General features: G+C 40.2%; 1 protein-coding gene across 1 annotated transcript in view; it reads left to right on the top strand.

The window, feature by feature from the left end:
* LOC148819449 (homeobox protein aristaless-like 4) overlaps positions 1 to 15,509 on the top strand; it is a 42,358-nt gene extending 26,849 nt beyond the window's left edge. Inside the window, exons 2-4 of the mRNA XM_088935053.1 lie at positions 5,411 to 5,724; positions 11,857 to 11,985; positions 15,192 to 15,509. Of these exons, the coding sequence (XP_088791179.1) occupies positions 5,411 to 5,724; positions 11,857 to 11,985; positions 15,192 to 15,509 (761 nt within the window). The remainder of the gene's footprint in view (positions 1 to 5,410; positions 5,725 to 11,856; positions 11,986 to 15,191) is intronic.
* Positions 15,510 to 20,120: the final 4,611 nt, after the last annotated feature.

Below are 20,120 nucleotides of genomic sequence, written 5' to 3'. Positions count from 1 at the left end.
GGGTTTCAACTATTTCTATTGTAATATACAGTATATTTACTCTTTCATTCTGGTCTCTGCCCCCCTGGTTCAAAACTTTTCTTCTAAGAAGTGGTTTGGATTCTTGGATCATTAAACTAGTATAAACAAAACAAGCTCATTGGGTCAAACACCCCCTGTCATTTTTAACCTTCCCCTTTTTATGACTATATGAAATAATGAACTTGAGAGATCAGGGAAAGGAAACAAAATTGAAAAGTGTTGCAAAAGTGATTAAAGAAAGGAGATGAAGGCTTCAGAGACATACTCCTCAGCTCCTCATGTTACTTAAGCAGCTGCAGGCTGTAGATTAGTTTTACCTTTACAACAGGCTTGTGGCATGATTTCTTTTCATCTGCAGTTCTGAAACATAGAAACATTAATGGGTGGTAAATACCTGTCATTAACTTGAGCATTTGTAAAAATAACATGATATTTGGGACTTTCCAAGCAGTTTTGCTGAAATAATAATCAGTTCCATTTGTCTGACTTTTGTCTGATTTTATAGAACACTCATAAAGCCTTGCTGAACCTTCATTAAAAGACTAAATCATCATCTACCCCTTTTCATTTATTTTTGTGCTTTTCCCATTACAGCACATGGATTCGGCTATAGTTTTCTCTGCATAGCTTGTTTGTTTCACATAGATACTGGCATACTTTACCAGCAGCTGAAGAGAGTCAGCCTGTACTGTAAATACACAACAAGATAAACAATAATGAAGTAATGCCCAGGGATATAAACGTTCCGCTAACAAACTTGTATTTGTGAGGTTATATTGTATCATTAAAGGACTCTACACATACTCTATACCTCCCGCAAAGTCATTCATTTTAAAGGCACACCACACTACGTGGCTGTCCCATGACGCACTATGCCCATTTTGGGCTACCACAAGCCCTGGCATCAGAGCTAGCACTTACACAGTTGTATTATAACTCTAATTTCAGAAGACTTTTCCAGAGCCTTCAGCAGAAAGTGAAAACATCTCACTTTCCCTAGCTGCATACTGTATAAATACAGTAACATTCTCAGCTTTAGAAAGACTGAGATGAATGTTAAAGAACTGTGACAGAACTGGACAGTCAGAAGGTTCTACTGGAATGATTGTGTGCCAAAGAAGAAACTCATTTTGTGCTCCTGGTCAGAAAAAAGCATTCTCAGATACCAAAAGAGAGAACAAGTCCAGCAGACGTGGTCTTCAAGGACAGTAATAAATACGTTCTGGAAGATAAAAAAGCAAACCGATTACTCATGTTTCATGGCTATTAATGAGTGGAGATTAGTTAAGATTATAATAATTGAATACTGATATATCCATCAGTGGTTGTTGGGGAGCCTTACTGACTTTTCAATCTTTTGGAATTGTTGTTAAAAGGAAAAATACTGTATATAAAGTGTGACTGTACAAAAAAATCAAACAATACTTGAATGGTTTAAAACACTAGGTTTCTTTTGGAAAAAAATATAGTGAAAATTACTACTGTGAGAGCTGCATTAAGGTTTCACAAATAAATTACTATATTTTTAGAGTACAAAGTAAATACAGTTAAAAACTACTTGTTACTGAGTTTTCCTAGGTAACCAACTTGTTTCCCAATTCACAAACAACCCCATGTAGTACTTTAACAAGGCCTACAGCCAGTTTGTTTGCATGCTATGGACATGATGTTCATTCCAGAACATATCTTAGCACTGAAGACACAGCAGGACTGTCTGTTGGATAAGAGAAATGAGATGGGTTACCCCAGAATATGAAGAAAGCCTATAATTTCTCTCAGACTGTAATTAAAGCCAAGGGTGGTTATTTTTGATGAAAGCTTGATTTATGGAAAAGGGCTGGCTCTCATTTTCAGGAGTGTCCAGAGAGGCAGACAAACTGTGCAAGGAGACAAATCAACAATGCTCAATGTTATCCATGGATAGAGAGTGTCCCGCAGGATTTGTATTTTAAACCTCTGTGGGACTGGCACAAAAGGGAACAGGGTTAAACTGTTTTGTGCTCTGTGTCACTTTTGAAGACATTTTAGGACATTTAGATCGCATGTGAAATAACCGCAAATCTCTGCAGCAGAAGAGATGTGGTACAGAGAGCAAATGCTTTATCCAGTCAGGTCTTGGCAGAAGCTACTCTTTTAGTCTTGGGCTCTTTAGTGATGGACATCTACTGAAAGCAAGGACACAGAGTTCTGGACCATGAAGGACGTGTTGACAAAAAGGCCTGTTTTTTATTTCCATTAACCATGTTTTAATCAAATTGCACCCTGCAGACATTTGATTACTTTGACTGTGAGTTCAGCACCTTTTCCATGTTGGTGGTTTCTTTGGCACGATTTGCGGACATTAAGACATCCAGGAGAACACTTTTTTAAAATGAATTAATTCAGACACTCTAACAGCCACCAGCTTCTCTTTTTCCATGTTTATGGTAATACCAGGAAATTAATACTCACAATGACAGACAAAAACAAGGACCTTTCTGCAACAGGAAAGACATCTACAATACTGGAATTACAACACAAGCTGTTTTTTATTTGTTATTGCACGGCAGCAAAAGTGCACAATGGACAAATCAAGGTGTAACTGCACAAACTGAAAACCACAAACAGTGAAAAAAAATGATACTTGGGACTAAAAATATGTGAAAAAGACTTGCCTGGCAGGGGTCTTCTTTTCAAATTTCTTTTTCTCTTTTTTTCTCTCCAATCATTTATTCTTTTGCTCTGATGTCCATCCATTCCACAGACTGGTGTCCCAGCTGGTAAAATCATGAAGCTTCTTCAGTATACCTACTCTAGGTATTTATGCTCCAGTATACTCTAATATATGTACTGCAGTATTATTTTTATACAGTTAACATTACCATTTTATAGTAGCAGCAGTAGATTTCTCTGTATTTTTAAATTAAATATTAAATGTGCTTTGTGAATTCTTCTTGTGCACACTGAGTTGACACTTGCCATTAAAAATTGCAGTTGTGGCATAATGTTTGAAAGTATGTACCATAACGCTTAATCATCACATCAGATATTTGCAGAGCAAAATCGTTTGCTTCTTTCATACCCTGCCTGGCAGCTGACTTTGTAGAGTCTTTCCAAACGTTATTTCAGCTGGAACACTTTGTCAGTATGACAGCTGAAGCAGAGAGCAACACAGAGTCATGCAGATTGTGGAAAGTAAAAGACAGAAAAGCAGAAGATAAAATCTGAAATTTAAGACGAAAGGACACAAATACTAGTCCTGCAAATGTGACTGGGTGAACATTATTGTTAGAAACTGTATTCCACTGTCTGTAGGATACACTTGGGAAACGTTTTTTTATCTCAGTGGGCTTCTTCTCAATAAAACATTTTGATGAATAAAAAAACAGGAACACTGAAGAAGAACAGGCCATAAATCACAATATAAGAAGAGGCTGAAAGCTGTCTGGACTCACGCAGATATCAATATTTAGATAGTAAGTACTTTACAGAGGAGTTAATTGCTAAGGTCATACTTTTTTCACTTAAACCGCACAGAGCATTTATAGCACATCTGCTTCCCTTAATGCCCCTATCTGCTGCTTAAAGCAGCACCAGCACAAGCAGCTGCATTTTACACAAGTGGTTTTTAAAATCCACTTTTAAGCTGGAAGTGTACTTCCTGTTCCAATTTATTTTAGTCCAAACACATGGGTCATTTAATGGTTTACATAGTCTTTCTGAAACTGTGAAGAAGATTTCTACTTGTTGAGAGAAATGGCATGTATTTTGAGAGAAATGAGACAAAACCGCTACGCAAGTTTTTCGTCTGTCTTACAGTATATCAAAAGAAAATCCACAGAACAGAAACACAAGGAAAGTCATGCCAATTGTAGAGTTGCACTTTTGAATCTTCTTTATAACATAATTTCAATATCAACATTATACAAGTAATCCACACACTGCCTGGAACCAGGTACTGCTCCATGGACAAATGCTGACGTGCAACTACCTGCATAACCCTGTGTCTTCTCACATTTATCTCACACTGTCATACACTGCCACACATTCCTATACATGTTCTTCTCTCCCAACAGAAGACTATGAGACTGTTGTAAATAGGCCACTCATTGACAAATCATGATTTGCAAAGCCCTAGCACAGTTCAATTTCTTATGCGTACCTTCATCCTCTAGCAGACATGGTGGTTTCAGAGACTTAAATTTAATAGATTTACACATCCATCACACATCCAAGAGAAGTCTCTTTACAATGAGAACATTAGTGTAAATTAACTACTGTATGAGGGGCTCAACCAGAGATCAGGCTGAGCTCAGTAATTCCAAGACTGTTTGAGCTCTCCTCAGAGTAGGATAGGGATAGTCGCCCAGGGGTGTCTCGTATTTTGGGGATTACAGCTGACCCTCTGACCTCCCGGGCACTTGCAGGCTGTGGTGCTGTTAGGGACATGTTCTACTTCAATCACTGCTGAATGTCCTGTACAGCCTGGGTCATGTTAAAAGATGAGTGGCTGAAAGGTGGGAAGGGATTGTAGCTATGAGCCGATTATGAGGCGATTATAAATTGCATGGGTATCTCACAAAAATACCCCGTGGTTGTAAATTTCTGAAAAAGATGCATTAGTTTACTATAGGGTGGCACTAACCCTACAAAATATAAAAACTGTAAATATGGATTATTTGCGGGTGGCATGGTGACGTGTAATTAGCATTGTTGTGGGCCCTGGGTTAAGTTCCTGGGTGAGATCTGTGTGGAGTTTCTCTCCATTTCACATGGGTTTCCTTTGGGTGCTTTAGTTTCCTTCCACAGTCCAAAGACAAAATGGTAGGTTAACTGGATTCTGGGAAAATTAGCCTTGGTGTATGTGTGTGTGCCTCGCGATGGACTGGGTTCCTGTACAGGATGTATCCTGTCTTGCTTCTGCTCTTTGCTTGGGTAGGCTCCGGCTACCCCACAACCCTATATTGAAAAAGAGGTTAGAAAAAGGATGGATGCATTATTTACAATTTACTGTAGTCCGGAAGTAGCAATAACCAACCTAGAGAAACTAGTTGTTTCTATGTAATTTAATCAAGTTAGTCTAAGGGGGAGGCTAAAATAATGAAAGTCTCAACATGAAGACAAGTTTTTCTCTTTTTCCCCATTCACTTATCTCAATCAGTAGGCTTAAGCCCACATTTCTATTACTATTACAGTGAAATGCTCCTCTGGTCCTTGAGGGCTGCAGTGCCTTCTGATTCCCATTCCACCTGAGTACTAAATGACTTGTTTTGATTAAAAATGAACTTCTGGTTCCAGGTCGGTAGCCACTAAGGATTTGCTGTTCACCATGAAACCTGGTGGCTCTCCAGAACCAAGAGGAAAAACCGGTGCATGGTGGTGATGTCTCTCTCTGTCCCCGGTCTTACAGCCAAAGACGGCGCTGGGCTGACAGACTCCGAACTGCCCTCGAGCGCTGACCCTGCACGCATGGACAGCAGCTACCTCAGCGTGAAGGAGGCCGGGGTGAAGGGGCCCCAGGAGCGCCCCGGCTCCGAGCTGGGCAGCCCGCTGGACAAGGGCGAGGGGGAGAGCAACAAAGGCAAGAAGAGGCGCAACCGCACCACCTTCACGAGCTACCAGCTGGAGGAGCTGGAGAAGGTCTTCCAGAAGACGCACTACCCCGATGTGTATGCCCGGGAGCAGCTGGCCCTGCGCACAGACCTCACCGAGGCCCGCGTGCAGGTAGGAGCGATGTTACTGATGGCACAGGGTGGGTGTGCCAAGAAACAAGCCATCGAGCTCTGTGTTTTCACACGGTTCTCCTATCAGAATAATAAATTCTCATGGTAAAGCCTTCATTTTAACATAGACAAAATTCCAGTACAGTTACCCCTCAATAGCCTTGAGAGAGAAATCCATCAGTCTGATTACCAAAAATACAGTGGAGGGAGAGCACATCAGGGCTTAAGTCTACCATTTGAATTTCACCCTGAGTTCCTGGACTCAGCCCAGCAGTGCTAAAAGAAAGATTTCACTGAGTAGGAAACCAACCCCTTTGGCTGACCCCCCCCAAGTTTGACGTACATCTGCCCCTCGCTCACTCTCAATCCCAGCTTAGACAGACAGGCAATAAGCTGATCCTGAGAGGCTCTCCAACTCCAAAAGCCCGTGGCTTTGCAGTGTTTGTCTTTCATTAATGTACCACCAAGGGAAGAACCCGCACATTGCTTGTTTCAGAACGAGAGGCTGAATGGATAGTGGACAAGTGAAAAAAGGCACTGAACCTGCCCTAAGCTGCCTTTTAAATTTTAAGCACAGAAACATAATTCTTCACAGCGTATATAACATTAAGTTTCCTTTAAAATCAATCATCAGTGAGAAGCAGTGTGCTGATACCTAATGCAAACACAGACGTCATGCTGTTTTAGGACGCCTGCCTCCCCCCAAATCACTATAAAGTCTGATTTATCAAAACACAGTGGGAATAGCTAATTCATTTTCTGAAATTCTAAAAGGAAACACAACCACTCATTTTCACGCTTACCATGAGCTTCAATAATCCAAAGCTTTTTTGTTACAAATGCCTAGTCACAGAAACAGGTTTTCTGTTCTTCTGCAAGTTACAGAGAGTCCATTGAAGAAGAGGGCTCTGCTTTGAATTTCATGCCTTAGAAATGCAGCTAAAGGGTCAGAGGTTAAGCGCTTTGGACAACGTCCTGTCACTGGTCTGGCTACCCTGCTTGAACACATTTAAAAAACCTTAATGTTGAAATTATTGGACTGGGAATAAGACCTGCTTTGAAAAGCCGCATTTCATGTGTAGTCTGGTACACACAATTGTGCCAAAGCACCTGGGCCACTCTTTAGAAGTTTAATACCTATATTCACACAGATAAATGATTTGTTCACGCAGATGTCATTCATTAAAAGGGTTTTTAACAGTAAAATGCTCATTTTTAAAAACATATCTTATTACGGAAAGAGTCTGCTGGTAGATTTTAAAAAACTGGCTTTACTGACTCAATTCCCAAAAAACAAACATGGCTCTGGACAACCTAAACAATGTTCATCCTATATCTACTTCCATTTTATTGCAACAATTTTAGAATGTGCTGTTGCAATACAATATAACAATCACCTCATTGCTAAAAACCCCTTCAAACCTTTCCAATCTGGTTTCAGACAGTTACACAGCACAGAAGCTGCCCTTGTTAAAGCCATAAATAATCTTCTTATGGCAGCTGATTCTCATTCTCTATCCTAATTTTCCTAGACCTAAGTGCTGCTTTTGAGATTGTTAATCATGACATTTCACTCTCCTGTCTTGAGACTGTTTGGAATTTCTGACATGGAGAAATGGAGCGACGTTTATCTTACTGATCACCAACATTTTGTCTCTTGGGGGTTTTAATTGTGAAGTTGGGTTCGTTAAGCCTAGAGTTCCCCAAGGCTCAATACTGGGTGCCCTGCTATTCAGCATTTCCATCTTCCCACTTGATCAGGTATTAAAATCACATGGCCTGAATTATAATTTCTATGCTGATGATACTCAAATCCATGTCCTTACTAAACCTGAGACCTCACTACCATTGCAAAGAGCCAGATTCACTACTATTTGAATGTGCAGTTTCTCTCCCAGTATTACTTCATATAATTACATTTCCCATTTCATCAGTGCAGCTTTATAAAAAAGTACAGAGAATGGAATACTTCTCTGCCTTTAAACTTCTACAGTGATCTGTTCTCTAAAATATTTGGCCTTTTCTGTTCAAAGCCCCATTTGCTGGAGAGCTCTGGAGCAGAAACACTAAACCGCTCTCTCTCAGACAGAGGCTGCAAGCCTGAGCAGGAGCAGCTCGGCCGCCACTCTCCCCTCTCGAGGTTCCAAGGGGGCAGCGTCGGAAAGCCAGGGGCTTAAGGACCAGGAAATTAAACATGAAATGAAAACAAGCTCCAGTTTTGAACAGTCTCCCATCTCGCTTTCCAATTTCCCAACTTCCCCCTCTGATGTAAAAAAAAGAAAAGAGCAACCCGGTTTCGTCTTTCAACATTTGAATCCGCGCTCTGTTCCACATTAGAGAGACATGTCACCTACCTTGCTGACCGCTTCCCATCACCCTTTGCTAGCTGGTCCAGACGGCAGTCCACCTTCAGGGCACTGATCTTTCAGTAACCAATTGTATACAGTATGTATTCACCCACTGTCAAATATTGGAATATCACAAAGACATTTTTTAAAGTTGTAACTACAACACGTGGATAAACTAATGGTGTATGGCGATCTCAATACGAAAACATAGAAAAACAAAAACAAATTTGGAGCACTAAATTGAGATGCCTAGGTTCAATTCTTTGAGACAAAAAGTTTAATCCAATGACTTTACTTGCTTTCATACTAAGTTCAAACCTAGTGAGTAACTTGATACAAAATACACAGGCAACTTTAGTGTAGACCTTGTGTGAACAATGTATTGCTGTTTTGGGGATTGGAAAGCATAAGTATTTTGTTTTGCATGCACCAGTCTCATTGATGCAAACATACAGTTTACTGAAAGTCGCAGTCATATCCTGTCTAAAGAACTTGTTTCTCTTAAGAAACTATTATTTGCTGTGAACATCAGGCTGTGAATACCACACTTCATAAACAAATAACTAAAATGTATTCAAGTCTAAATAATAACGGCAGTTAAACTCAACTTAATATACTCAACAGTGAAGTACAGGACAGTATTTTGAGCAATGAATTTCAAGCCAGTCTGGCTTATCCAATATCAGGTTACACATTTGCAGAGATAGATCTTCTGACATCTGTGCGGCTAAATTGTGGAATGCCTTGCCTAAATCCATGCGAGGCTCAGCCCCTATTTAGATAGCTGAACAACTTTTTCTCAACAGTCTACAACAATTTTATCATAGCAATACTTGCAATAAGCATCAGGGAACAACTGTTTTAAATGCACACGTCGAAGGTAATTACCTGGAACTTTTATCATGTAAAAACTGCTTTATTCCTTTCAGATAACTGGGGGCACTCTCTGGCCTCATTCTTAAATAAAGCCTTTCAGAGTCTGTTAGCATTTTATTTTTAAAAATCGTTTTAAGACAATTCCCCCCACAGAGACCATTTTCCATTTTCTGTATTTCCTGCTCTGCTCACGATTACTCATCCAACTCTAGTATGTGACGTGTGGCTTCATTAATTCACTTGGATTAATTGTGCAGCTAAAAATACAGAAAAATCAAACAAAAAGGGAAATAACATGTCATTGATTGTGACAATTGTGACAAACCACAAACCAGTGGGGTAAAAATCCATTGGCGATCCAAGATTACACTCTGCAGCGAACAAAGAAAGGATGCCTCTGTTTTTAAAGGATGTAAAAGTCTTAGCACAATTCAAAGCCTAAAATAATAAATAATAAAAGAGAAAACAAAACTTCTGTAATTAATACACAAAAGGCATCTTCAATAGATGAATGTATTTTCTGCAGTGTTGCCTTTTTTTACTATCCTAGGTTACCAAGTCCTTCAAATAATTTCCAATGTAGTATCATAAAAGACATTTCACATTTCACAACAGAAGTAGTTACTAGCGTGAGTGATATATGCAGATGGATTTAAAAACCCTACACATTTGATGGACAAGCATAAATTCAGGCTGTAGAATGGAACTTCCTTGATCTGCTGTGTTACTATGTGCTTGTCCCAGACGTTGAGCTTCATAGAGCTACAGCACATAGAGTTAAATACCATTCTGCTTCATACGGAAAGAATACAATAATTTGCAGTGCTCTTGTGCAAGAAAAAATCCCAAAAGGGGTAATAATTATTCTGTTTGTAAAAGAAACTATCTAAAAATATATAACCCTGCCAGTTTACACATCAGGCTATAAATCCTCCAGTCGCCAATGCTTTTAACTCATAAATTAATAAAACTAATTAAAATGTGGGTGCTCTAAGAGAGAGCAATGAAATAGTGAAGCAGCTGTTCTCAATGTGATCAAACACATGTTCCATATAAAAATCAAAGAACAAAAAACTAACACTTTCAACAATTTGTATTCAAGATTGGGTTGGATTGTAGAACTGTAGATCTAATCCAAAACATTTACCAATCAAATCTACTTGACCCAATGTCATCATTAACATCATTTGTTTCTCTCTACACACTCATAAAAATAAAACAATCTTTTTGCAACATTAAATTCAGATGTTTCAAGAATAAAATTAGCAAATTTAGTAGATCATCATAGAATTGTTCAGCATAAAGAGGGATACAAGCTACGTTTTACTAAGAATTTGCCCTGCAATTTACCTGAAATTATACTTAAATAAAATGTGAATAATATGGATATTTTCTGTTTTGCCAGAAAGAATGTCACTGCACCATCTTCACATTTAAAAATTTGAATGGATCTCTCTGTTTGTAATATTATGCATTAGGTAACACAATCAGGAGCATTTATTCACTACATACAAAATTTAAAACAATAAAACTACTTGTGTTAGGTGTATGAGAACTGATACGAATTTTATAAGACAAGCTTAACATTTGTCAAAAAGGTTTAGCTATTCTAAAAATGTTTTAATTTTTCATTCAATACAATTTACTTTGTTATCCTGTTACCTTGACTAAAGTGAGCTCATTCTCTAGAATGGAACTGATGTAAACCTTGCCTGTCAAGACAGTACACTTTATCCTTTAGAGAACAGTAATTTGAACTGCTCAACGTACAATATACAGTACTGGTTACTGACAAGGTGAAGTCTTGCTGGATCATTTCTCGTCTCCCGGCAACCTTTTACGTATCCCCATGGCGAGCTGAAATAAATCTTCCGTTGGGTCCTCTGTGCTCTCAGCCCTGCAGTTTGAGACGGACTGATGGGAGACAGTAAACGAATGCAGCCAACCTGCAGGAATCGGCTTTAAAGTACCTGTCAGCTTTCTGCAGCTATCACTTCAAAGCTAGTCAGGTTTTACTTGCGTTCTGTGTTCAGACATTTAAACCAACCCCCCTCCTCCAAATCACTTCCTCCTCTCTCACAGAGGACTGAGTTCCCCAACAGGTCGGCCTTGAAGTCTTGAGGCTGTCCAGCACCAGGCTGCTTGTGCAGAGAGGCCCTCTCTCAGGATTTCATCTGCTACGCTTTCTGGCTCATAAAAAGTGCTGCTGAAACAGACCGCGCTTCCAGAGCTGGTTAAATAAATCGTTTCTTTACACATTGAATTTTTTTCTTTGCTTCATCGCGCAGGACAAAGAGCTGAAATCTGACAGGTTATGGTTATGAAGCAAACATAGTAATACTGTATCTGCACAGTTAAAGTAAGGCATTTACAAAATCTGCCAGCAGCTGAAGGCATTTCAAGAATGACTAAAATAAAAAAAGAGATTTTTGGATTTACACAGAGCACTTAATCACTATATATATATATCTATATTAACATATAATAGTAATTAAAGGTTGACTTGACATGATTAACAGAGGTCTATGTCTGCTGCTCCCCTCATACCCTGAAGCTGACTAATAGATGAAAAGCTCTGTTGTAAACTAAGAACAATGGTGAGTCAGTGAAAATACAGAGCCTGTGGTTCATATACAGCAGGGTAAAGGATGTGGGGTACAGATCTCTGCGATAACTCAAATGAGATTTTCCACGAATTAGCTTCTGCAAATCTCAGTAAACTGGACACTGTGTTTGGCTGAGCTCAGCAATACCTTGGCCCGTGTTGCTCACGTCACATTTACTGCCCCGTCCGTTCATTGCTGTGCTTGGAAACAGACTGGCAACGCTGGCACCCCTGGCACATACTTTGCACTCCTCCCAGCACGAGCGGAACTCAGCGCCGACCTCTTTCCGCTTCTCCGCGACAGGTGTGGTTTCAGAACCGCCGGGCGAAGTGGAGGAAGAGGGAGCGGTTCGGCCAGATGCAGCAGGTGCGGACACACTTCTCCACGGCCTACGAGCTCCCGCTTCTGACTCGAGCCGAAAACTACGCCCAGGTACGCCAGCCTGAAGTCTCCAGGGTGGAAAGGTGCTCGCTCGCAGGCACTGGACTATCATACTCAAAACAGGGACAGAAGAGTCTTTAAAGAAAAGGCCTGGACTGACACCTACGTGATTCCACATGTACTGTATGAGAGCATCTTCAGCTCTCCTCGGTCAGAGAGGCAGCTTTAGAGCAACTCAATACACACCCATCCACCCCACTGAAGCACTTTAATATACCACGCGTCTTAATTGTTACGTTGATCCTACTAATTATCAATTAAAGAAATGACAAGCCAGTGTTTCTACATTCCCCAACAGTGAAGAGCAGAGGCTAGAGGATTCATCAGGACTGCTTAAGAGAATAAGATCTAGGAGTAAGAAGAAAGCGGGTCCTTCAGATCTGATTTTTCAGTACCTTACTGATTGACAGTCTGAACCTTAGCCATTTCTTCTCAGACAGGCCAGTCCAACGGCACCCATACAAAGAGCTCAGTAATTCTCTGCTACCCGCATCTTTGAAGACTTGTCACCCTAAATGACAGTATCCTACACTCTAGTATGGGCCTTGAAGATGCAAGGTAGATAGTACTTCCAAACTGGGAAGAGAGATACAGGACAGATTAGAAAGGTTAGAAAAGAGCTACGTACACCAAATGCAAGGTAAGAAATTTAACTCGGTAAGCTTCAGTATGAAGCCTTTTATTTCTCAGTTCTCTGCTGACAAATTCATGGGTATTTCTAGTGGAGGAATCCAGGGTTTAGTAGTACAGTATGGTCCCAGGGTGGGGAAAAGCTGTAACAGGCATGGTGAAGCAGTGTCATACCCACAAAGTATTGTTAAAAGCCAGATGATCCCAGATTTATTATTATCTTTTTTTTTTACAAACGAATCTAGGACTTTGCACAGTCTAATCCCAGAGTCAGGAAAAGCTGTTGCAGGCATGGTAGGGCAGGGATATAGCCTCACTTCACTGTAAGAGCCCAGAGGATCCCAGGTTTATTATTAATTTGCAGGGAGGTCAGAGGCTATGGGTCACTCTTCTGGACTGAGCCACAGCTGTGGAATGCATTCTTCCTTACACATCTGGGGCATCTCCCTGCACTCTTTCATCTCCCCATCACCCCCTACACCCCCACCCACCATCAGTCTCCAACAGACAAAAAAAAACAATTTTAAACACCCTCTCTGATCATAACTGCTCACTTTTAATCATATGGTGACTTGTTATTAAACTCCTGGATTGAGGAGAGAGGGGAGAGATAGCCTTGTTTCATTTATGAGGTCAGAAGCAGAGCTAATGTACTGGGTTTTCTGATCTTAAGCTTGTGGGGAAGCTGAAAAATGCAAAAATCCTTTGATCTCCGTTGTGCGGGCCACTTGAACATTGAGTCTCTTTTGTGCAGTTATGTAATTATGAAGGAGTTTCTGACAGCTTTGTATTCTTGACTGTCAGCAGCAGTTTTTCTTCTCTCTCTCGAGGACTGGTGGAAACAGCATTATGATAGTGCATGTCATGCATCGCTGTGCTACATAGCTAGGGATGGCGTCTCTGCTTGGGATGCTCTTCATCCTGCAGGCTCCACTAGAAAGGTGGCTTTTCTAAATTTGGAATTGCCAATTGGTCTTTTTTTTCCCAACCCACATTGGGAATCACCAGTGTTTTGTTGTGATTGAGTCTCAGCTCACCAGTAACAGCTCAAGTACAGTACGTATGCAGCCGGGAGAGATTGGAGTCACAGACGTGCTCCTTTGGAAAGCCCACCTGCAGAGCCATGCATCCATCATCTGTCACTTGGGAGGCTCCACAGAGCCTGACAGGAAAGTACAGCCAACAGGAGGAGCAGCACGTCTCTCACTGATGCCACTGGCAGCCTGCAGGAGAGTCCTTTAGTTGTAATCCCAGCCCTACTCCAGCCGTGCACTGCTAATTGTGGGCCACAGCTTGGGCAGTCTAACAATACGAGCCTCACTCAGCCTGCTTCCCAAGAGAGTGGCAAGCCTGGTAACGTCACATGAGAGCCCTCAGATGGGTTACGTTTAACAACAGCTACAAACTAGATTATATTATATATTTCACTTTCACGGGAGTATTCTAAAGGATTATTTCTAGTATTTTGGTACATTTGTGAATACAAACTACATGAGGTTACAGAAATGGCATTATTTTTACTAAAACAAATTTGGTTTCCTACATGTATTCTATAACAACCAAGACTCTTGTATGCACTCTGTAAGGAGTTAGATGATGATTTAGTCTTTGGCCTAAAGGACAGTTCATAGGTTAAGGCCTATATTATTTTATAGTAACCTTGGTCATTTCTGTACCTTCTATGGGGTTTTAAGCTAGTTTTTACCTTCAAGCGAGGTCAAGGAAGTCACAGGCAGTGTCATTTTGGACAGATCCTATACTGATTCCTATATATCAATTACTGTAAATGCACTGTATAAGGAGTTCAAGCAACTTTACATTTACATAGAGAAGTCTAAGGTCATAAGTAAGGTCATTTCTTGATAGAGCATAAACAGCTTTCTGTAAGTGTTCCATAAAAACAATAATCCTATGTGCACTCTATAAGGAGTAACAAAAAAGTTTAGGCATAATAAGTATTCCTGAAAATTGATTGGGTCACTGTGTGGGCCCTGATATTTAGGTAGCAGCCTGTCTTGATTGATCTTTATAGAGAAAGCCAAAGAAAACTAATATACCAGTTATTGTTCCAGTCTGCCATGCTGGAAGTGCTTTTGAAGAAATTCAATATGGCAGCCAAGCTAGAGCCTACCTGACCTGTCCTGAATGAAATGCTCTTAATCATGTGAATTAAAACGCCAAATATGAGTTCTGTGGTATAATTGTTTTCAGACATTATTTTAGACATGAAATCTTTGAATTTTGTAGCATATAGTATAACATAGAAGCTAAACTTTCTGGCCTGTCAGAGTAACTGTCACTCTATCCTAACCCACAGACTTTTACAAAGTTTGTGGAATTTCAACCAGGGCTTTGGATTCTACAGGCATTTCAAAACTTCAGCAGGAGCAAATCTGAATTACAACCCTAGGGCTCCAGCTACTTTGTTGCATTGCCCCCAAATTAGCCTGTATCAGAATAAAGCTCAAAGAGATGCATAGCTGAAAATGACCTCTTTGAGCCTAATTGACCTAACTGAGCCAGGGCTTCATGAGAACGGTTGGAAAAGTAACGCTGTTCCCTTGCAGATTCAGAACCCGTCGTGGATCGGGAGCAGCAGCGCCGCCTCTCCTGTACCTGGCTGTGTGGTTCCCTGTGACACGGTGACTTCCTGCATGACCCCTCACCCTCACGCCGCCGGGAGTGTCTCTGATTTCCTGGGCGTGCCCAGCCCTGGAGGGCACATGGGACAGACACACATGGGCAGCCTGTTCGGGAGCCCGGGCATCGGGGCAGGGATCAATGGCTATGATCTCAACACCGAGCCCGACCGCAAGTCCTCCAGTATCGCCGCTCTGCGCATGAAGGCTAAAGAACACAGCGCTGCTATTTCCTGGGCAACATGATGCACTACGCCAGGGAGCTCCTTTTAATTTAAATGAGTGAAAAGGCAATATCAGACGAAACAGAAAAGTGCTGAATCGGAAAAAAAATACAAATTTGAAAAACAAATAGGCCTAAGAGACTCTTTCAGTACGTGAACTCATCCAAGGACATCTCTCATGAATTGAGAGGCTACAGATGTGAGCAAGAGATGTATGGTTTATCTACGAAGAGTTCAGGTGTCCTCGCACGTCTGAGATTAGGAGGTTGGGATACTGTAAAACAAAAAATATCCACATCCAGAAGACAAGGTGAATGTTTAAGCTTGTTAAAAGGCAACCACAATATAAACTGGCATTGTTGGGAAACAAAAGAACATCACATTTGGTTTCATGACGATGATGATGAAATCTAATGCTGTAGGCTAAAAACAAATTTTGATGCACACCACTTGCTAGTTTTGTTAAAGGTGTGAGTCCACCAAGCATTTGAAATGGGTGGCAAAATTTTTTCCTTGAAGCCAAAAAAATGTGCAGACTCTAGCACATAACAATTGGTTATCGTTTTCCCAAGGGCATTTCTTGTTTTACAGTACTGTTTCCACTTGTCTTTTCAACCACATCCTTGTCATTCACAGGGTTTGTCTTTTATTCTTTTCCTCTAGGGTGCTTGGGGCAAGGTATTGCTATACACTGAATTTATATGAATATTATAAGGCCAGTCCATCGTGTCTTTTTGCCTGGATTAACAACATCCTTTCTCACAATTCATTTTCACACATGTAACGTTTTTTTGATATACTGCAGTGTATAGTCCTTTCATATGGCTTCTTTTTGCAGTCTGTGTAAAAACAACTCTCAGCTTTATTCTTCTCACAGGGTTGTCTGCAATTGTGTTCAAATGAGAAAGGGGAGCAAAACCTTCAAAGTAATTGTAAACAGCAAAATCGGCTGAAAAATATGGTAATATAAGTAAGCAAATTCTTTGGCAGACCCAGTTAGTTTTGAACCTTCCTATTATACAGACAAATTGAAAAGCCTAATGAAAATGGTTTTTCAAATGGTGTGAAAAGCACATTTTTTTTCTTTAACCCCCTCCACCCCAAAAAAGTTAAATTTTCCAAAGTTAAGCAGGTACAGCCAACTGAAAAAACTTTCCATTTAGGACCAGCCTGCATCAGGCATTTTAAAGTCTCCTGCGGTACATTAAACCAACGTACAATAACTCGCATGTCATCACTTCAAGGCCTTTACCCTACCACGCTTAAGATGAATTCCCCAAACGAATTCATGAGAGAATTTTCATTAACGCTGCAGACAATCAAACAACAAACGTATTTGTAAGTTGAAATGAAGTGACCGGAAACTTCACCTATGCAAAGACTTAAGTAGCAACCAAACTATGAAAGCCATGCCCAGCTAGAGATGACAGTGGCTCAACATGAAACAAAACTACCTTTATTCAGGAGGCAGGAGGTAGAGTTTGCTTTGATTGCTACGTTGTTTTCTCTTCATTTATCCCTTTGCACATTTTTTGCATTGGTCCTAGTTACTGTTTTCGTACTTCAACATAGATACTTTCTTTTGCCTTTGGAGATTTAAGAGCCGCTTGCAAAATTTCCTTAGAACTGGTAACCAAGTGGCCCTGCTGGTTTAAGGGCGGCAGGGCCTGGGAGAATCGCACAGGCCTTTGCTGTTTGTGTGCGAGGTGAGAGATTGGCATTGATTGAAAGTGGACATGCAATTTCCTCCCCTTTCCACAGGTAATTCTCCCGGCTCCGCTCAGCAGGGCCTCAAAGGAAACACTTCACAAGCTTCAGGTTACAGGAAAAGTGTCCCCACTCCTGCAGATCTTAGCAGCCAGCAATAACACAGAGCAACCAAAAGCCCAGCCTAGCTTCATTTCAAAACTCTACCATCGGCTGCACGAAGAAACAGGAATTGTGTTTTTCTTTGTAGACTGTCTTCCAAAATTTCCAGAAGTTACAAACTGGCAATAAATTGATGTAGAGAAAGCTAATTATTATTATCGTAATCCGTGCATTATTTGGCAAAAATGAGGATCCAGAGGAGATGCCATGCCATCTTTCCAAACGGCAATATGTGATAAAAAAATCATGTTCTTTGCAAGGCAAAGTCTTCACACTCTTGAATCGGCTTGAGCTGGAAATTCATGTGCAGACAGAACGTGTGGCACACTAAAGTTACAGAGTTTCTCAGTAACCTCTTGTTGGTTCATCTCTTATGTTGGAAAGAAATGTGTGGGCCTGATTTGGCTTGTATGTTTTGCTCTGTTTTCTTTGACTCTTCAAACATTTTCCTCAGTGTGTGAAAAGTTGTCAGAATAGTCTCTCAAGTAATGCCAAAGACAACTCGTGGGTTTAGTCTGCACTGTGGAATTGGCAGTGGGATGTATTCATTAATGGAACACCTTTCTCAATAATGCAGTCAATATGAAAGGGAAAAAATGGAGGAATACCTTCAAAGTTTAATCAAGTGGAATAATTTGGATACTTTAAGTCTACTGGGATATAGATCTCTGAAAACTTATATTTGTAAGTGTACAAACTAATTTTTATATTTTTCTGTCCCTTCTCATGGGACGCACCTTCTCAAAGCACTTTAAAGAGGTCCCAGTCAAATGAGAGATGAAACAGGTCTCCTTATCATCCAATTATGTATAAAGAGGCACCTCACAATGGAACTGGAACAGAAATCTTGAGCCAGTACTGGAAGATTAGTAACCATCTTTTTTGAGGATCAGAGCCAGCATGGAAGCTGATGTAAAAAAAGCAGTCTCCTCTCCATGTCAAACCATGAATAACTTTTCTAAAAATATATACCTTTTACTACTGATCCACCACAAGAGACTACTTAAAATCTGAAATGGCTTGTGTGTCTTGTTGGATGATTCTGGAAGTTTCACATCAAAGCTTTATATATGAAGGGGAATTTCATTCCTTAAAAAGAATAAAGAAAGGTGTGAAAGTCCAAGAAAAGCTTAAAGGGAGACATTTCTCAGTATAAGGCTGTAAAATACCAAAGGAGAACTAGGAGTCACTGACACATCTATAGGCACAGCTATGAAAAGCCTCAGGATGGTACTGGAACCGGAGGTGAAGACTGAATTTTGAGCTGTGTTTCATTTCATTCTTGGCAACCGCCCCTGTGAAATGATTTCAAGAAAAATCTCTGCTCTGCCAGAGAGAGGATCTGGTTCCCCCAAGTCCCACTTGCTTAAGGGCTTTCCCTGGCTTCCACTTGTCCCCGCTGTGTTTCGGTCAAGGACGTTATCCATATGACGCCGGAGAAGCCTCATCGCTAAGCCATCGTGCTTTTTGGATCAGCACTGGCACAAGGTGACAGAAATCCGCAAACACAGAATATTTGCACAGATCTTTTTCTCACCTTTCAGATGGGGTGGGCATTCCGATCAAGTAAAAAAGAAGCTGTTCTAAATTTGAAATTGAATCTGAACCCCCCCCCACACCACCACATCCTTGAAAAATGATTCCAAGTTTACAAATAAAAAACACATTCTTTCTCATTGAAATCCCGCTGGAAAACAAAAAGCTCTTTAAAAAGAGAAAGAATTGTTAGCTTGGTAATCTTAAAGGAAAAATCAAAGGTCCCTGTTTGGGACTGAGGGGTTGACTGAGAGGGCAGTATGTGAACTGTCCGCACCTTTTCCAAAATTAAAAAAAAAACAACGAAGGTATCAAAACTGACAAAGCTTAGAAAACTGATATTATTTGTCAGTTTACATACTAATGTTAAAATTACAGGAAATTCAGTTTGAATAAAGGGCTTTGACCGAGCTGCAAATACTCAGGAGCTAAGAAAAGCATGGCAAAAAAAACTAAGAAGTGTTAAAAAAAAGCTAAGAAGTTTCAAGACTGCAGCGGCTCTCATTTCAGAAAAATACTTTTCTCTTTTCTCTGCAGTTTCCTAAAACTCCTGGACATTTAGATCAATCAACTTTTCTTTCACATATCCCAAAAGGAGATTTTCCTGTATTTAAATTAAATGTAATTTATGTAATCCACATAATTCCCCACAGACCAGAAATTGCTTCCTCTCTCTATATTAATAATGATAACATATGATAATTCTTTCCTGTTGACTGCTCCTCATTCTCATAGACCTGAAGCTGTGCTAGATGAGTTCACTGCTATATCTTATTGTATTTGTTACATTGGTACCTCAGCATTGAGTGCTGTTTACCTAAAAATTCCCAATTAGAAATTTGTTCTCTCGACTTAACCTGCAGTTAATCTGGAAGACACAGAAATTTTGAGCATCCTTTCTAGAAAAACAATTAAAATAATCCATCCATCTTTTAACCATTTTATCCAACAGTACAAATAATTGAAAGCATATTGTAAAAAGACAAGCAGTAAAGAAAAAGTTGTCACTCTGGTGTCACTCACCGAAAAGAGGAAACGTTATTAGAAACTATCACTTTCCAGGCCTCTAATGCAGTTTTATTTTAAAACCTATTATACTGTTCATTTCTGAATAGTATAATAGGTTTTAAAACCTATTATAAAATAGTTAGACCAGCATTGACAAGAGTTTATGTATAGTTTCTACATACTGGAACATTTATTGCACTGGAGTAACAGGATTTACCAA

Source organism: Atractosteus spatula, chromosome 16 (assembly GCF_055471065.1).
Source record: "Atractosteus spatula isolate fAtrSpa1 chromosome 16, fAtrSpa1.hap1, whole genome shotgun sequence".
Taxonomy (NCBI): Eukaryota; Metazoa; Chordata; class Actinopteri; order Semionotiformes; family Lepisosteidae; genus Atractosteus; species Atractosteus spatula.
This window is presented reverse-complemented; position numbering and strand designations above follow the sequence as displayed.